The sequence below is a fragment of the Adiantum capillus-veneris genome, chromosome 1, assembly GCF_014529385.1.
Source record: "Adiantum capillus-veneris isolate H3 chromosome 1, ASM1452938v2, whole genome shotgun sequence".
Classification (NCBI taxonomy): Eukaryota; Viridiplantae; Streptophyta; class Polypodiopsida; order Polypodiales; family Pteridaceae; genus Adiantum; species Adiantum capillus-veneris.
The window spans coordinates 93,554,576-93,571,188 of NC_140931.1; the positions used below are offsets into that span (position 1 = coordinate 93,554,576).

Below are 16,613 nucleotides of genomic sequence, written 5' to 3' on the forward strand. Positions count from 1 at the left end.
GTTTAGGCCCCTTGGCCGGTGGCTCCGTTCTTCAGTGACTTGACACGTCAGCAGTTTGTCCCACTGTAAAAGTACCACATATGAGCATCTGCAACAACTGACAAACATGCATCATGGACAGAAGGATCATACGTACACTCTGCACTAAAAGCCCATTCTGCATCAACATCAGCATCACAGTCTCCTTTCATAGAAGACTCAACAATAGCTGCATTTGTAGTGGAACCAGCCTCTTTCTTCTTAGCCTCTTTGGCCTTCAACTTAGGACATTGCTTATCAAGTGATCATTAGCTTTATAATAATGGCAACGCATCTTCTTTTTGCCCTTTTCACCATAATTTCTGGATGAATTGCTGCCAGCAGAAGCATTAGGAACAGGTGAGTTACCACTCGTAGAAGAACCATGAGAAGTGGCTACATTGCTGTTACCACCTTTTCTTTGAGCAACAATAAAGACATGTTCAACTCCATGTTGTCTAGTCCTGTTTTTTCTGGAAAGTGACTCTTGCAACAAAAATGTGGATAATGCATCAAATTAAGAACAGTCTGCACAAGGGATCGATGCATGAGCCTGTGCAACTTTTACATCCCAACGAGCTTGCTAGCCGTAGACAAAACAGCTCTGGCAGCAGCAATCCTGCCACCAAAACCTGCAACATCCTCAACATCGCCTACATCCTCAGAACCAGGACGTACATCAATGCCCTGCACAATATTCCAGACAGCCTTTGACACAAGGACATGTTGCATCATGTAAGCCAACATAGGGAAATTGTCCCCATCCAATCTATCCTCATCAGCAGCAAACATCTTGAACACATCTGTATTGTTGTTAGCCCAAGTAAATGTTGCACCTGACCTATTATACAGAAAACGGCACTGAAAGAAGTTCTACACAAAATAATGAAATTACCTATGCAACACTGCCTGTAGTGGAAACAGAGGCCGAAATGAGCACGTATCAAAATCCAAGCTTTCCCAAAATATTTGTCGACCTGCGGACGCTCACCAAAGCTCACAGAAATCGGAGAAAGTGAGCAGGCATGTGTTGGAACTGCTAGCGACTAAGTGCGGGAGGACACAACCTGCTCTGATACCAATTGTTGGAATTGAGGTTGCAGGAAAACACACAAAGCTTGGAGACGATGAAGGAAGCTCAAGGCACACAACAGTGAGTGTTTTACTTAGTGTGCAATGGAAAGATTGATAGCCCTAGAGTGATAGGCATATATACAATGCACGAGGGAAAAAACCTCCTAGTGAGGAAAAAAATACCCCGGCGGTCCTAAGTGTGTTCACACACATCACTACCACATGTATATGGTAACATTTAGACGGTTCAAAAAAACTAAATTGAGAGAGAAACACTTCACACAAGACACGGAGTGGCGTAGTCCCACCCCCAGAGAGCACCGGCCTCTTTAGATTGCTTCAGCTCAATACAGCACTCGCAGCACTACTCTGCATCTCTCGCGGGAAGGATCCTAGAGAGAGACCCCTTGGTTCGTATATAAACACCCTTGGCCATCAGAAGCAATTTACATGAAAAGCATCTGTTCTCCAAAAGCTAGCGCCCTCAAGGGCTGTTCTTAGAGCAGCGCCACGTCAACAGTTTACGTAAAAACGCGGAGCTGTCCGTGCAACTGTAAGTGCAATTTGCGGACGTCCGTACAATTGCCACGTTAGCAATACTTTGAGTGTGTGGGTGTCTTCAGTAACTTAGGCCCCATCGGCCAAGGCTCCCATAAGTTGCTCAGGATTAGGATTTTAATCCTAGCCCTTATTTAATAATTAGGCTACTTGATGAGGATCTGTAAGTTGGTCAGGACTTCCTCTTCTTCTATCTGTAGGTAGCAAAGCCAAAACTCGTCTCGTTGTCAACTTTTACTTGAGAGTCTGAAAGGCTGCAATCTCACTCAAGTAGGAGTATTGGGGACATATCCTTGGCTATCCTACAGCTCTACTATGTCTGCTTTCAATGCCTTCCCCTTTCAGAACACCTCTGTGTTCTTCTTTATATCTGATCTTTCTGATGGGTTTTCCTCACGTTGAGGTTTCCCATCTGAAAATTAATCCAAGATTTACAAAAAAAAAAAGTGGGTGTGTGTCGCACAACTAGCTTGAGCAAGGGGTCTACTTGGGGGGAGCTACTGCTGCAGTGCCTCAATGAAAGAAATGAAAGGTTATATTGATGTGAACTAAGGGACAACTCGGACAATAAGACAGACCAATGTATCTACTGTCCATGTTTTGTCTGTCATGAATGAAAGAAACAATGGTGCCCAGCTCGGGAGAGAGTGTGTCATATGATGCACCTATGCTTATGCCATGCATCCAATCCCTGGTACACTCAGACTATGCCCATACTAGGGATATATCTGGGTGTGTATGAAGTACGAAGGTGATGGAGAAAAAGCTTCTCTCCATGCTGTCACTGAGTGAGGGTTGGCTCCCTTCTATCCCAGGAGAGCATGCCAATCTGTCTTTGGAGATGACGGTGAGTATGGGACCTCGTAGGCAGTGTTGTCCTGCTGGCTCAAGCAATCCTGGCTCCCTTAGTTTGGGAGTTCCTTACATAACGTACTCCCATGCCTGATTTACACCTCCAAAAGATTCATCACCCCCTCCCCTCCCTACTTCTACATACGAAAGAATATTTTGTTTAGCACATTTCTAGATGACATGCCTATCTATGCTGTATTTTAGGAGTTTTCACCTTCAGCTTATTGAAGTTTCTACAGACACACAAATATCATATGCCACACTCAATCATCATTAGACAAATGTGTTGTAACTTATGGCCTTATAGGTGTCTTGGGCATTTTTTCAGGGTCTAATCTCCCTCAATCCCCATCTCCAAGCAGCTGATACTAAGCAACTTGACAAGAACCCAAAAGGTGTTCAAAGACCTTGTAACAACATTGTAAAATACACTTGTCACACTAGCTTGAAAGATGAACCAACAAATAAGTAGTTGCCAAGTGTCTAAAACACGCATCAACTGCCAACGATTGTAGCGACTTCATAACCACAGACTTCTGATATTCTTTCCGTACCCTTTCATCAAAATGGAACAATGATTGATCAAAGTATGGAGAAGGACTGTGGGATTGTGCATTGCACGGAAGAGCCGCAAGGGTTCTCCTTATAACCTGCCACCAACAAAAAGGATTCATTAGAAGAGCATATATGTTTACACAAACAGCACATACAGAGTTTCGACACATACATCATGCTCATATGAACACCTCTCTCTTTTTATGCTCATGCACACACATATGCATACATGTTTTCCTGAGCTTTTTTGTGAATTCAACGTCTTCACATAAAAACTAAATGCTGACATGAAAAGAAGTGCACTAGGCAAGATGGTCCATTAAAAACAAACCTGCGTAAAACTATTTGGCTTTGTGCTATTGCAAGCAGCTTTCTGCTTTCTAAATTGCTCCCTTGCAGACTTGTTATTAGAGTAAGAAGATATAAACCGCATATACAAAGGATAAGCTGGTGCAACTCGAAAATGATCAAAATATTGCTCAAACACCAATAAAAGCTCCTCAGAATTGTTCTGCAGCAAAAGAGAGCCTTCAGACCATGATCAACAAAACTAACTTGCATTGCAAACTTGTTTCTACATCTTCCCCTACCCCCCTTGAGCACACCCAAAAAGATTAAAAAACCCACCACATTACTTTGAGTATTTGGTCAAAATTTTAGCAGATTCAATTGATCCCACTCTTCACAATCAGGATTCAGAACATAAAGATGCACTATCACTCATACCTTGCCTTCCAATTTTCATAAAACATCAGACCAAATCTACATTTGTAGTGCTTGGTTGTCGTAGGTGTGATTCACATATACCTAACCTTGAGTACTTTCTTGCAATACACCGTTTCTCCACACATACTTATACAGACACCAACTCCTATCATAGATTCGAATAAAAACTTGATTCAATACACCCATACTTTGCCTTTAGTACTTTCTTGAAATGCACCCCTACTCAATGCGTATTTATAAATACACCAGCTCTCATCGTGACTTTGGATAAGAACTTGATCAGAATTACAAACTTGATTGAGTAAAGGGTTATTTCCATACCTAAACCCTGGTATATCGGAACTGGAAGCTATAAAAATGCTTTCTTTACTTACCTAAACATGACTCTTGCAGGTCTGCTAAACTTGCTTCTTTTTATTCTATCAAACAAACAAGGGATCGTTTGCCTTACAATAGGCACATATCAGAGAACATGCTAACCGGATAAAATCCAAGTATCTTTGTTGATTCAAAGTTGTAAATGACAAAGAAAGCCGTTTGATTGGATGCATCTGAGTTCTGTAAAACCTGCAGTTCAATGAAGAAACCTGACAAGTTGTTATGCACTAAGCTTGCAGAGAAGTGTTACACCTCAACATACTGCTAATAATATCCTTCAGCAGAAAAATGGAAACCCCATAGAGTACTAACCAATGCTGCTAATGAGAGAAACCTACCACACCATCCACACTGCCAAACTTGATGAGCAAGTGGTACCTGTCCAAGAATTGCACCTAAATAAAAACAGGAAGGACTGTAAAAGCCAATCATTGTTACCCTTTTTCAGAATGACTTTCTGAACCATTACTACCTTCCATATGACTAAGTCTGCATAATGTTGGAAATGGTAATAAAATCTTTTTAACCGTAGGGCCTTCTGCCAAATCAGAACACGTGGATTAGTCAAAGAAACCAACCTGGCAGAAAATTTTACATTCCATTAACCATACCTTATGATGGTAACCAAAAAACTGTTTAGAAAAGAATACAGTGAGCACACACTTACAGCATTAGGATCAGAATCTTGGCTATCAAAGCTTCGGAAAATGTAAGACAGCAACCGTTGCTTCAGGCCACCTAGCATCTGATCACTTTTCACATTGGCTCCCACCTCATCAAGAGAAGGATTTTGTGGACTAGAACTATCTTGAGCTGTTCCAAGCTGGAAAGCCACCTTATGATTTGAACCCAACAAGCCTGATATCATATTTCCAACAGAACCTAATCCTAGCACCTCATCCTGAATTGTATTTAAGTGTTGATCAACAAGACCATTATCAATAGTGTTGTTTCTGCTTGAAGAACCTTGTGATGCCCTGGAACACCCCTGTGACATGTGTGAGAAAACTGACATTGACAACTCTTACCCATGTGCACACAACATCCATATAAATACTTGCATGTAAACAAGCTGTCAAAATAAGTACAACCAATACCAACAAGCTAACCTACTTGTGCATGAGAACTGAGAAGAAGTTCATCATCCTCTCTGCAGAAAGGTCCAATTGTCCGAACATCTACAAACATGCCTCCCTTTCGCACTTGTAATATATGGATGGCTTGATATCGCACTGACAGAATAGAAATGAAATCGTCATACATGAAGATGCCAACGTTGTGGGCCAAGTGGATAAAATCATCATGAAACTTCCTTTCATCCATAATGGTTCCATCAGCTAGCCTGTAGCCACAGTCAAGCATATCTGGGGACATCAAAGGGCATTGCAACGAGACTGTTTTCCAATTTATGCAGCAGCTTGCAAGCAGGAATCACCTGACAAGATGGAATGTGATTTTCTCCATAGAAGGGATGTTAGGAACAGCTCCAGGCCTTGCAGGTGGATCTGTTTCTGGAGTAGTTGCAGTGGCAAATATACCATAAGAATTGCAATCTGTGGCCAAAAAGAAATCTGTACATATAAGCTCGCTCCCAGATGCAAGACTTAATGAGTACAACTGTGAGAAATGGCTCTCAAATTTTTTGCCCTTGATGGGGAATTCCTCTTGATTCTCACAATTCACGCCTTTACTGCAAAAAGTCAGGCAATTGTGTCGATAGACAATTAAATTCTGATAGTTCCGGCTGAAACAAATCAAAAATTGGCCATCATTTGAGAATTTCCGAAAGTGATAATCTGGGCACTCCACATCATACACTGTATAGTTTGGAACGATATTCTCATACAGTAATCTTGCTCTCTGAATCTGCAGAGCAAAGCAGAAAACTAATAAGAGGTCTCATCATACCACGAACCGTTTACTGTTATAGCTAGCAAGTCAAAAGATGACGTCATTCCTAAAGAAATACATTTAGCTAACAAACGGAAAAATTAAAGGGGGGAGAGAGAGAGAGAGAGAGAGAGAGAGAGAGAGAGAGAGAGAGAGAGAGAGAGAGAGAGAGAGAGAAATGAAATGCGATCAAATGTTATATTAAACACCTTCAAAAGGCCAAAATGACCTATGCGACCAAACTCATACAATCTTGGTGAATCTAATACAATGTCTGGGTACAAAATAAAATGAAGTAAAGTAAAAACTAAAATGATCATCATCATCATCAATGTCCGAGGATGCCTGGCATCGGACGCTGTCAAGAAATGTATTGCATCGGTCGCTGAAGAGCATCATCGATGTCTGCCTTAGTAAATAGTCGTACTAGCATCTCCCATGTCCTGCTAGAATAGTCTTGATTCTCTGATGGAGCTTTCGTGGATGTCGTGGTGGCCCTCGTAGACGTGGGCATCTAGCTCTCCCAAGCTCAATGGCTCTATCAGTTGATATAACTCTGGTATAGGTGGGCTCTGAGGTCTAATGTGAAGCTTGCTCATCTGACGGCCGAGTCTCTGCTCTAAAGAAGTCAGTGATCTCCCTCTGTGAATGTCTCCCATTGTTTGATCTCCTCAAGAGACTCTCCCTGTGTTTGCGCAACTCTAGCAAAAACAACCCGAGGCATCTCTGATCCTCATATCTCACGACATTGTCAGTGATCCAAAGCTCTGAATAGACAATAAAGTGGCCTCGTATCTTTTAGTATACGAGACAATGACATATGTGATGTAACTCTGTCTCTGGCTCTATATGACACAACGGGCAAATCTTGGCCTCTGTTAGTACTCTCCTAAATCTGACAGTCTCAATCTCCAATTGATGTGATGATGTGTGCATCGGACCAATAGCACATCGTATTCCATGGGATAAATGAGTGTCCATATAGGCAGGTCTGATCACATATCCATCCTCTATGAGGATGCTCTCTGTAGAAAGCCATCTTCGTGCCAAGCTCTTGTGTTGGTTCTATCCATGTCCTCCTGGTGTCTAGCTGAATCAAATCCTATCTGATGAGGAGGGTAATCTCGGTCCACATGAGGGACAAGATCCAGCGAGTACTGGAAAGGGGGTAGTCTATCCATACTAAAACCATGTAGCTGAAACTATGATGTCATTTATGCATACCAACAAGATGTGTCTCCCTGTGAGGCCAACTGTCGAGAAGACTCCAAGGCGGAGCAGCAAGCTCTGCACAAATAATCTCAAGCGGTATTGAGGCCTTAGCCCTAATCATCTGGGAAATCATAGAGACCAAAGGCCTCTCCATACATCTCCATCCATCACACTGCCAGCTCCGCTATGATGGTCTACTGATGGTCCCCATATCTGCACCCCTTAAAGGATAGCTGAGGTAACCAAAGTGTCAAAAAGCCAGCGCTTTGTTCGAGGTTCCTTCAAGGTTCCTGAAACTGAATCTGCGAACACACCCTCTTCATGCTCCCCAAAGTTGCATATGCTATCGTCAGTCTAGTCTTTGTTGCGCTCTTGAAGGAGACTTTTGGACCACTGAAGCACGCTCCCAGATAAGTGTATGCATCTGTATATTCAACTGTTTGCTGACCATATGTGAGGGTCGGTGCATCCCCTCTCAATGTAATCTGAAACCTCATCAACATACAAATCAAACAATGTAGGGGAGAGTGGGCATCCCTGTTTCACTCAATGGTGGAGTGAATATGCTGAGACAACCCCCCGGGGGTTCGAGCCTGCCCCACGGGGGTTCCAACCTGCCCCACGGCTGTCTTGTATAAAGCCATGATTCCCCAAATCAGCTCTGAGGTTACTCCCATCTCCTGTAGTCTCTGCATCAGTCAAGCTCTAGGAACCGTATCAAATGCTTTGAGAAAATCCACAAAGATACAGTAAATCCTCCTACCATGTGATTTGCTTTCCTCAATAACAGCTCTGAGTATCAATATATGACCAAGAGTAGAAAAGCCCCTCTTGAAACCTACTTGGCCTGATGCCCGAATGCCTGTTCTCTCTACCCATCTACTCAGCCGCTACTCAAGAATGGATGCATACAGCCTAGCTAGTGTGTGCCCAATCATGATAATACGGTAATTATTCAATATCATGGAGTCTCCTGCCTTGTAGATAGGTACAATAGTAGACATGCTCTAAGTATCCGAAAAACCCTCACACATGGCTCCCTTGAACATTATTGCAAGAAGCTCTGAAAGCATATCTCTAGCATATATAACATGCTCCACCATCAATCCATCATGATCATATGCTCTCCTTGTCCTCATCCTATCAATGGCTTTCTTTACCATCTCAACGGCCATAAAGAGAGTGCATGTATGTGGGCATGGCTTCGGAGGGTTGGGTAGAAATTGTTGTCCTGAAACTGTGTAAAGAGGTGCTACATACGTGTCCCAAATCTCGATCGATGTGATAGCCGGTGGGGGGGAATGCTGATGAAAAAATCTCCATGCCTTGCCTCAATCCTGGCTCATGAATAGCTTGTACAGCTCCTCTAGTCGAGCAAGATAAATACAAGAGAAGAAAAAGAAGGAACCCGCGGGGGGGGGGGGGGGGGGGGGGGGGGGGGGGGCGGTTTTGGAAAACGTCCTCATGAAACGCTTCAGGGCTGAAACGTTTCACCGTCAAAACGTGGTGTTTTCACCACGAAACAATTCAATCTAGAGAAACGTGGAACCGAAACGTGGATATAGGGGTTTTGAAAGCCCCTAAAACCTCAAACTATGGTAGCTTGTTGTTAATGAAACAACACGTGGTTCACCTGATCACCGAAGTGTTTCAAGTCCCAAAACGTTTCACCTGTCCAGACCCGTCAAAACGCATTTCATGGTGACTATGGGTTGGAATATATCACTCCCCCCCCATGGTAACTACAGTCAACAAAAAAGTACAACAAATGAAGTTAGTGCTCTACAACCCAAGATGTCGCTCTTATTCAGCAAAGAGAATTTGAAGGAGACCCTTGACATGGCAAATGACTAGGTTTCCTTTTGCTTTCAAGTTCCTCTCATTGTTCCTTTCCATGATTGCCATGATTAGAAACATAGGACACCAGCTCTTTGTATTTTTCCATACGCAAAAGGCATTCATTTTGCAGCAGTTATTCATAATTATTATGGTCCTACGTCAAATAAGACTGTAGCACATACTTCTGCCTGTTGAGTTGATGCACATGAGGGTACTTCTCTCTCTCTCTCTCTCTCTCTCTCTCTCTCTCTCTCTCTCTCTCTCTCTGCCAGACTTACGAAAGATACCACTGGTAGCACCATGGGATGCCACCTCTTTGTTTTTATCCAGACAAATTAAACGTCCTCTCTCTCTCTCTCTCTCTCTCTCTCTCTCTCTCTCTCTCTCGTTTTACCCCACCACTTCCTCCATGACCAGAGGTTCTACGCAGTACATGAAAAGAATAAACAAGAGAGAGAAAGAGACATACATGCGTATTGGGAGGAGCAGCAGAGATCTCTCGTTCAGAAAGCCGGTGCAGAATGTTGTCACTTCTCCTCCACATCCTCATACTGCTGAGCACAAGGAGCGTACGTGCCTCTCAAAATCAGGCGTCATCTCGTTAGAGCAGCTACAATCAAGTCATTTACGAGCCATCCATTCTTACAGTGCTGGCACAGAAAGACAAAATAAATACTCGGCCACTAAAATACTTATCGAGACGAGAGAGAGAGAGAGAGAGAGAGACGTGGGCAGCAGCCACAACTTGATTTCATGGCGGCCATGAGTTCTTTGCTAGAACTATGTCTTCTATGAGCCCATGACAAAGTTCCCCACATTCGTCCTTACACTAGTTCTACATGTATTTATTGATCAATAAGTAGAGAGCAATGATCGTTTAGCAAAAGCTAAGATGGCTCCATGATGACCATGATTTCTTCATTACAATCATGTCATTTACATACATGCAAAACGGTTCAATAACTATTTGAGCCCCTAACATTCCTCTTGAATGAAAAAGTGACAGACAATTTGGCAGCGGGACAAGTTGGCTCCATATCATGTGGAGTTTTTTGCTAATACCATCACATCAACTCAAGTCCACATTAAAGAGCGGCGACAAAACATGGTTGGATGTGAACTAGATCTCTACGAACGTTAGGATGGCATAATGGTGAGACAAATAAGACTTGTGTGTGTGTGTGTGTGTGTGTGTGTGTGTGTGTGTGTGTGTTGGGGGGGGGGGGGAGGGAGAGTATTTGCAATAGTCTTGTGCAAAGGTCAACCCAAATGACTAAGAGAATGTTTGGTTTGAACCTTCCACGTGTTAAATAGTTGGTTGCATAAGCCCACAACATGATAATTTTAAGGGAGGGTATGGATGGAACTACCAAAGTGTTGTGGAAGGTGTGGTGATAGGGGAGCGAGAGCTAGAGAGAGAGAGAGAGAGAGAGAGAGAGAGAGAGAGAGAACATAGAAAAATGTGACAAAGAGACAAAAGGAAAGAATGTGCTCAAGCCCTCTGGAAAACTCCAAAACAAACTTTGACCAAATGGAGGAGCTCTCCCCTATATAGAGGTGAAACTCATCTACCAAACACCTCTCAAGTACCCCATGACCCATAAATGTGGTCCGAATATGAAGAGCCTCTAGACATAAATAGGACACCCTTCAAGTGGCTAAATCAAACAAAATTTGGTAAATCCCCCGCATGCCTAGAAATTGATTGGGCCTCACAAGGCCATGCATAGCCAAAAAGAAGCCCTTTCTCACTAGATTTAGCTGGGAAACCTAGGATATGACCATCAAAACTCTACCAACCCCTATTAGGTCTTGGGTACACAACAAGACTAGGGATTTGGGGCCTCCAAGAGTGACCATCAAAGAAGTAATTTGATGAGTCCAATCCACCAATGTCTCAAGCACACCATCTATTTATAGAGAACCGTAAAGCCAATATATACAATCAAGTCCACCAATGGCAACAAGTAGGCCCCTCAACCACTTTCAGTGTTTGCTAGATCCATGGAACATGTGTCAGGCATACAATCTTGAGCTCCATCGCTTGTACCCCATGCCATTTGGGCATGTCATCAATAGCTATATATTGTAGGAAGAAAAGATAGAAGATTGATTCCTATGGGAAAAAGTTGAGGCACACTGCTCCATAGTCCGGCTTTCAATGCTAGAAGCTAATATACATGTGTCCTGTGATGACAGGTATCACAAAGATGAATAATCCTTGATTCGTCTACCCCACCATTCTCCAAAGAGTAGGTAGGTACTATAGGCTACAGGTAGGAAGTTAGAGCAATCGCATGAGCTTGTGCGGAGAAAGGAATATAATATGAGTGTTATACTACTAAAATTCTTTGTGAGTGCTTGGCGACGATGAAGGAGGTGAACCAAGTGTATAGGTGCTAGAACAGGTGCAAAGTAGCTACCTCACTAAACTTTAAATCCAGCTTGAGAGTCAAATGTGCCACCATGACGATATCCATGTCCTTTGAAGAGCTCAAGTTCCTTGTTTAAAAAATCACCTACCACTTGTATGTTTCATTAACTCTAATGTCTACCATTCCTTCGTTATTGACCATTTATCAAAGAAGAGCAAGGTCAACACCCTCCCAAGCAAAAATGCAATTTTGAAGAACGTTTTTGCAAGAAAAAATGCAGCCACAAGTCACCCTCTTGCTAGGCTAAAAATGTGTAGCGCAATTAGTGCTTCATGTGATCCCAATTGCAGGACCGACATCATCAAGCCATGGCTCCAATACCTTGTCAAAGTGCAGAGGAAGATCTAATGACATGGGAGCACACACATGTGTGCGCACACACACACACACACACACACACACACACAGGCCAAAGATGACCTTTAAACCAGTATAATTTTCAAAAATTTTACAATCCACTTCACGCATCATGCCTTGAAGGCAAACCATAAGATAATAGAAACTTAACTTTATAAATCTCATATGACTCATAAGAGTTTCTATTATGAGTGAAATTAATACATGCAAATGAAAAGTAGCTACCGATATGAACAAAATGGTGGGTTCACTCCTTGGGAGATGGAGTGCAGATCCTTGATGATTGCTTTCCCTCCTCTATACACTACCCAACTGCCAACTTTTCTTACTTCTTTTGCTTTGGCCGATTTGTTGGCCTATTCTTCAATTGAAGTGGGATAAGTTCATTGACTATCCACACTTTTGCCCCTTGGAGGAACCTTGTTTGCTTCACACACTGCTATCTTATCCTCCACGTCTTCATGGAACTAACCTATGCCTGCTTATTTCATAGCTACCATGTCTGTGTATATTTTCTTCTTTTCTTCCCATATGTAGGTTTCTCATGATGATTGCTTAATATGTGGAGGTGGAATTGGTGGAACATCTATTTTTACGAATGCATATTCGAGCCATTATTGTTTAGTTTGGGGCTAAGAGCTTTCAGATTTTACCTACTTCATCTACCATCACTTAGATGAGCCATGTTGCTCAAGGACTAGATTTTGGACCATTGGCCAAGTATGAAGGTCAGCTTTTGTAAATTGGAACACAAGTTTTAAGGAGAGAATGATTTGAGCATAGGACATTTTTGTACCTCTATGTTTTTTGTAGCTTTACCTACTTGGTCCTCCCTCGTGTGAAGCCACATTCGAGTTTTGAGAATGGCTTTGCATTGCTAGGTAAAAGCTCTACATGTTGATGTAAGTCATTCATCGTATTTTAATAATTTGAGTGTAGCTCTCCACTACCTATTTGGTTCATATCTTGTGTTTTAGGCATCAGAATTGAATTTTGTGGATAGAGCTTGATATACTAAGGCATAGGATGCTTCAATTGTGAAAATAGACTTTCTAAATAGGGTGATTGTCTGGTAATTCTTTTTGCATCCAACCACTATTTGATGGATTTGCAACTCTAGGGTGGTCCTAAATAGTCTTCTCTATCATCATGGCAAGTTTGGTAGCTCATATGCGAGGTGAAATGCATGAGTTATACTAGACACTGTATAATAGTTTTAATGATTTGGATATCACTTGAGATCCTATTTGATCGTGTGCGCTTGATTGTGTTTTTTGATATTTTGACACACTCTTGTTGCCCCCATGCCCTAATTGGGTCAACTACATTCCTTGGATTGACAAATTTGTTTGAGGTTCGTGTTATTTCTATATTAAGGACTAGTAGAGTTAGGGAACCCTGTTAACATTTGGCATTGTTGCCGAGAACTTAGCCACCTAAAGTAGAGAACATTGTGTATCATTTCATTATCTTGACTTTTCTCTAGATCACTCTTCTACATTTAGCCCATAATATAGTAATGGGGTTGGCAATACGTGTTTGGGGATTTGGTGGCAATGGGATACTTTCTAGAGACCTTTTATAGGATTGGACTAGGGGGATATGTTTTTGGGCTCGGGTGAGTTGGAGAAGCATTCACAAGTCAGAGAGTAAAAGTGTGTTGATTTGGTTGTTTTGACATCTTCTGCATATTTTCAATTTCTTCATGGGAGTAGGGTATAGCATTTGAGGTGTGAAACACACCTCATCTTGATCATTCTCATCTAAATTGATCTTGGTGCGTTTCAAGGATTTATTTGAAGTTTGTGGCTCTAGAGTAAATTGAGTGCTTGCATGTGATTTTATACTTGTTGATAGAGGCTTCAAATCACTGTGTGAATGCACAACAACACGAGCAAGTAAAAGACATCAACTTTTACGTAGTTATTTAGTATCACAATACTAAATAACTGGAAAAATTTGGGGAATTGACATTGCGCATTGGTTTTACGTCTTTTTACATGTTGCGCACTAAGTTTCAAAAAAATTGAACCATTAAATTGAAACCAATACCACAATCTGCATCAAACCTCAAAGAGGCTAAGAAAATATGAGAGTCACTTCAAACGAGCTCCAAATTGCTAAACAAGGATATCATTGGACTCACCATGCATAGGAAAATCAATGACACAAGTCTAGTGAAAATAGAGACAAATTTTAGTAACACAATACCAAACATTGGAGCCAACTTTGGGAATTTTTACCAACTTTGGGTATAAATTATATATACATGACAAACATAGATCACTCGTGAAGTTTGATAAAATTTGGTGCTTCGGATCATCTCCAAAGGCCAAATTTTAGGCAGTTTGGCATTCTAGAAATGGCTATTAGGGTGAGCAAAAGTAATCCAAATTGAACCAAAAATTCCTAGGGGGTATAACTCAACATAAGAAACAAGTGTATCAAGTCAAACTCATCAAGTCTAGGAAAAAAAAGGTAATAGTCCCTTATAGTGGGGGTATGTGACTTGACTTGACAGGTTTGTAAAACAAACTTGCACACATTGCACGTTTCAAGTTTGGGCTAAAATTATGCACTAGAGACCAAGAAACGAGCAAACAAAGTTTCAAAGGCTTTACAAACCTTTTTGAAGATTTCAGACTTTAAATTGAAAATTTGTTTGCCAAAATTGGTCATATACATATGGCATATATAGAACTTCAATATTGCTAATACACTGGTTTTCTTTTAGGAAATGGAGCATTGTTGGACACGAAAGTGCTTTTGGAGCATATTGGAGATCAAAATTTGCTACGGGCAGCTAGAGACTTTGTAATCAACTGAGCCAGGTTAGCATCCAATTGTCATTTTTGAAATCTTTATGAACCTTAGGTTATGCAAAGTGCTAAGGATATATAGGATCATTTAGAGATATTTTTTAATGCTTGGAGGGGGAAGAGAGGAGAGCCCTTGCCACTAACATGGCCGCTAGTGCAAAAAAGGGGGAGGAGGAAATTAGTTTGTTTTTGAGAGGAAAAAGGAAAGAGATAGAAAAGGGGGAAGCAAAATGTTTTCCTTTAGTGGAAGAAGGGAAAGAAGAAAAAGAAGAGAAACCCAAGCTAGGCAGATATCTTTAGTGAGTTTCAATGTTCTTGGTAATGGCTTGTTAGCTTGAATTTGTTGTAGTTTCAGTACCTCAAGGCTTGGCGTGAGCTGGAGGTTGGTTTGTATTTTTCTCTATTTTAATACAACCACTCACAATTGTGAGGTTTGCCAAAAAAAAAAGTAACGAGGGGAAGGAAACAATTTTCTTTGCGTCTTTCAACTCAACAAACTACTCTAGATATTGTTGCCTTTGCCTTTTAGCTTGCTCTTTATCCATAAGCACAACAATTAGATCAATCTCTGCTAGAGGAAAAATGTTCATAAAAGCAAGCATTCTTTCAATCTTTTTGGTCCCATACTTCTTACACAACTCCTCAGGCCTTAAAGCCTCCTTCCAATTTTTGGTAGTATCCGTCTTGATCTAAATTCTTCTATTAGAGCTCTGAATAGTCAAGGTCTGGTTGGCATAATCATAAATTGCACTAGCCGTTCTGAGCTAAGGTCATCCTAGTAGCCTCTCATTGGCCCCTTTCACATCCAATACCTGAAAATTGGTATTAAACTTTTCCTTCCCCACTCTGATTTGCATATTTCAATCAGCGAAAAAATTTACTTTTGTAAGTTCATTTTGTGCTTCTTCTAGCATCTGCATTCAAAAGATTTGATGCAATGATCTTTGACGCATTTGTCCAAGTCAACCCACATTGTGACACTTAAAAGGAACACTTCTTGGCATTTCCTCTCCTTCTGCATGTTGTTTTGTAGGGTTGGTTGGTTTCACCATAGGATTATCATGATTGGTATTTAACTATGGCTGCTCTTGACACGCATCCATAACAGATTCCTCTACCAACCGTTTCTTGCCACCCTTTTTGAGAAGCTCTTCTCTCAAACGCTTTGCAATTGCAGACATCTGAGGTGCTTTGCATGTGCAAATATTGCTTGTAAAACTACCCAAAAAATGATCCCTAATACATGGTGCCCTGCCTGATTTTGTGGTGAGGCAAAATTTACATTGTCACTCCATATATCGACCGCATATGTTGTGAGAAAAATCCCACTCTTTGCCGAGGGCTTTTTTTTTTCTTTCCTGATTTTGTTCCACTTGCGTTGACATTTTTCTCCATTGCTTGAATTTAATGCTGAAGGAATAAGAACTAGATATTCAGCTATAAAACCAATTTTCTAATTTTCAATATGTAATAAAACTAAAAATCTTTGTTAAGATATGTAATGGAAATGGCCTATGAACATTGAGAATAACAGAATTAAGAGAACTATAGTGAGCATTTTTATGAAACTACTTTGAGAACATAGAGGGTGAACTTAATTAGAGGTGGCAACATAACCATTAGACTTAATTAACTTGGCATGAACAATACTTTTGCAAGAGAGAGAATTAGAGAACTTGACAACAATTGAGGACCGGATTTACTTGGAGCCGGTCTCCCCTCCAATAGGCTTTTGTATTATTATACATTCTCCCATAAAGAGAGACTTGGTACATTACAATCTTTGTGTTCCTTGTGACCTAGGTGATGCAATGAAGATAGAAAGCTTCATGCATCACGAGCATAACATAAACTTGGTAAAAGCATTAACCATCCCCGGCCTCAGTTCCCAAGGCCTCAA

At 41.3% G+C, this 16,613-nt stretch overlaps 1 protein-coding gene across 3 annotated transcripts in view; it reads right to left on the reverse strand.

The window, feature by feature from the left end:
* DET1 (light-mediated development protein 1 / deetiolated1 (DET1)) overlaps window positions 1-9,941 on the reverse strand; it is a 61,845-nt gene extending 51,904 nt beyond the window's left edge. For 2 of the 3 annotated variants that reach the window (XR_015188979.1, XM_086518782.1), the window contains exons 1-10: window positions 9,830-9,941; window positions 9,572-9,752; window positions 5,597-6,027; window positions 5,275-5,503; window positions 4,829-5,149; window positions 4,634-4,699; window positions 4,500-4,556; window positions 4,264-4,350; window positions 3,389-3,568; window positions 3,057-3,152 (exon numbers count right to left, since the gene is read on the reverse strand). Coding sequence is in view for 2 of the 3 variants with exons in the window: in XM_086518782.1 (XP_086374908.1) it covers window positions 3,057-3,152; window positions 3,389-3,568; window positions 4,264-4,350; window positions 4,500-4,556; window positions 4,634-4,699; window positions 4,829-5,149; window positions 5,275-5,503; window positions 5,597-6,027; window positions 9,572-9,652 (1,548 nt within the window). In the remaining variant the exon portion in view is untranslated. The remainder of the gene's footprint in view (window positions 1-3,056; window positions 3,153-3,388; window positions 3,569-4,263; window positions 4,351-4,499; window positions 4,557-4,633; window positions 4,700-4,828; window positions 5,150-5,274; window positions 5,504-5,596; window positions 6,028-9,571; window positions 9,753-9,829) is intronic. The other variant, XM_086518787.1, reaches the window with a different exon arrangement.
* Window positions 9,942-16,613: the final 6,672 nt, after the last annotated feature.